This window comes from Phanerochaete carnosa (genome assembly GCF_000300595.1).
Source record: "Phanerochaete carnosa HHB-10118-sp unplaced genomic scaffold PHACAscaffold_607, whole genome shotgun sequence".
NCBI classification, from domain to species: Eukaryota; Fungi; Basidiomycota; class Agaricomycetes; order Polyporales; family Phanerochaetaceae; genus Phanerochaete; species Phanerochaete carnosa.
The window spans coordinates 1-2,226 of NW_006768234.1; the positions used below are offsets into that span (position 1 = coordinate 1).

Consider the following 2,226-nt stretch of genomic DNA (forward strand, 5'->3'; position numbering starts at 1 on the left):
ACTTTACGGTATGAAGGTTATGACGTCACTCACAGCTCAGAGTGTCAAGTTCAATCAGTGATGGATAGTCTCGATAAAATCATTCTGAGATAGCACCTTTGACAGCTGCTATAGTATACTTTCTTCTGTCTTCTGAATGGAGCTCAGAGAGCCTAACACCTCAACTCGGCACACTCGCACTGCATGTCTGATAGAGAGACTAGAAGGCGAAAGATGTTGCCCAAAGTGCCTATTTTTGTACATAGGCATTGCGATGTGACCATGGAATATGAATTATATACCAGCTGGCCCATTCGTATCTCGAGTCTATGCATGAACTATTTTCAGTGATAAAAAGCAGTCCACCAAAGGCTTTGAGCAAAAGGTTGCCACCACAAGCATACCAAGTCAGGTCTTTGCTGCCTGGCATCGCCAATATTTCCGTCCTACCGCAACAAGTTCCCAGACTTGCTCACCGCATCGAGAGGCATGCAAGGCACTGCCATTCACTGTTCAACACGACACGGATCATGTCGAGACGTGCTCCTGTGCGGCCATGCAAATTTGCTCGTGTTGCCTCCACAATCTCTTTGGCCAGTTGCTGTCAAGTGCCGATGAGTGTAGCTTGCTACCTCAGTACTACACAGTTTACAGTTGCGCCGTGCGCCGTACCTCTTTGCATACTTTGATACTAGAAAGACCAGCATGAGCAAGAGCAGCGCCCAATGGCACCACCTGCTACACTTTAGCAGTGCAGTGTCGTTCTGGAACAGCCCAAGCATACAATGCCTGGCTGGCTAGCTGAAAAAAGCTAAAGTTGTAGAACGAAGCACTTTAGCCAAAATTTGCCAATGTTCAGGAATGACGAGAAGATCGCGCTTGAGATGGGCTATCCAGCATTGGTATGGGTATGTGTCACTTCCACGTGTCTGAAGTTGCAACCCCTCATGGCCCTCAGGATGCCATCGCAGCTAGCAGCCAAAGCCCTTCATGAGGCTTCAAAGTTCCATCTCTGCCATCCTACAGGTATACATCCTGCACACAATTTGGAACGTTCCGAAGTGTCCTCACCTCCTGTCGTCACTCACGCTTATGCATACATGCCATACACACACTCCACGCATGTTCACTGTCTTGAGACGTCCTATTGTTGCCACCACTCGCTTTGTCTGCAAAAATCTCTTCACCCTGTATCTTGTGGCATAGTATTCGTGCGCTTGAGATTGCAATCGTTCTCTTCTTCGAGCGCGTGGTTGTTGTGCTGTGGACCCTTGACTACACTTCATGCTTACAAAACGGTCTGCATTGAGCCTGGACGTACTATCTCCTTGAACCTTGATTGTCCGGATCCTTATACAGGTCATGGCCGCAGTCCTGTACTTCGAGCTTAAGCGTGGCAGGATGCGTGCCGACAAATTGCCCGTCATGGTCAGCATGCCCTCGTCTTAACAGTGGCGCCACTTGAAGCTGTTTGTTTGTTCTCTGAGCATTCACTCCAGATGTAGACGTGTTAATCACGCAACAGTGGCAGCTGAACACTCTCAGATTGATCACACGCATCTGCTTCCTGTGGCATCCAGCTTCAGTCTCGATATCTTTGTGCTTGGGTGCACTCGTACAAACATGCTGGGTATGATATGAATGACGTCTTCGTGCCACGCCTTACAAAGCCTGGCTTCTACAAGATTTTTGGTCGTACAGACAACCAGATTACGCGCAGTACTGGCGAGAAGACGGACCCCGATCTGCTTAGTGAGTCATCTTGTTGCAATGATTTCCCACATGCAAATACTCGTGGCGAGTGCAGAGGCAGTCCTCAACCAAGGCTCGCACATCAAATGCGCTGTTGTGTTTGGCAGAGGAAAGTTCAACATGGGTGTCGTCATCGACCCAGCACCCGAGTTCGTCTTCAACCCTGCAGACAAAGAGAAGCTCAATGAGTTCTAGAACTTGGTCTGGTGAGTGTTTAATCCTGGTGTCTCTGACGGGTGGCTAAGCAAGAGTTGCAGGCTGACAGTCAAGATAATGAACAAGTGTGCTCCTCAGCACTCGTACCTGTTCAAGGAGGTGAACTCAGTGCACAGCCAGGATTTGCACAGATGCTCATCAGACGTTCTAGATGACCATGGTTGCCTTGCCACAAAAGCCATTAATGTTACGCCTCGAGGAACGCTCGCAGCTTGCTGTGCTACCATTGTCAATGAGTACACCAAGGAGATCGAGGCACTCTGCACTGCAGCAGACAAA

The 2,226-nt window shown here is 49.0% G+C and overlaps 1 protein-coding gene across 1 annotated transcript; it reads left to right on the forward strand.

Annotated features, from left to right (window-relative positions):
• Nucleotides 1-1,616: 1,616 nt before the first annotated feature.
• On the forward strand, nt 1,617-1,926 carry PHACADRAFT_202837 (uncharacterized protein; the record flags this gene model as incomplete). The annotated part of the gene is made up of 2 exons (XM_007402964.1): nt 1,617-1,731; nt 1,787-1,926. The coding sequence occupies 2 exons, from the start codon at nt 1,617-1,619 to the stop codon at nt 1,924-1,926; spliced, it is 255 nt and encodes an 84-aa protein (XP_007403026.1).
• Between the last annotated feature and the right edge of the window lie 300 nt (nt 1,927-2,226).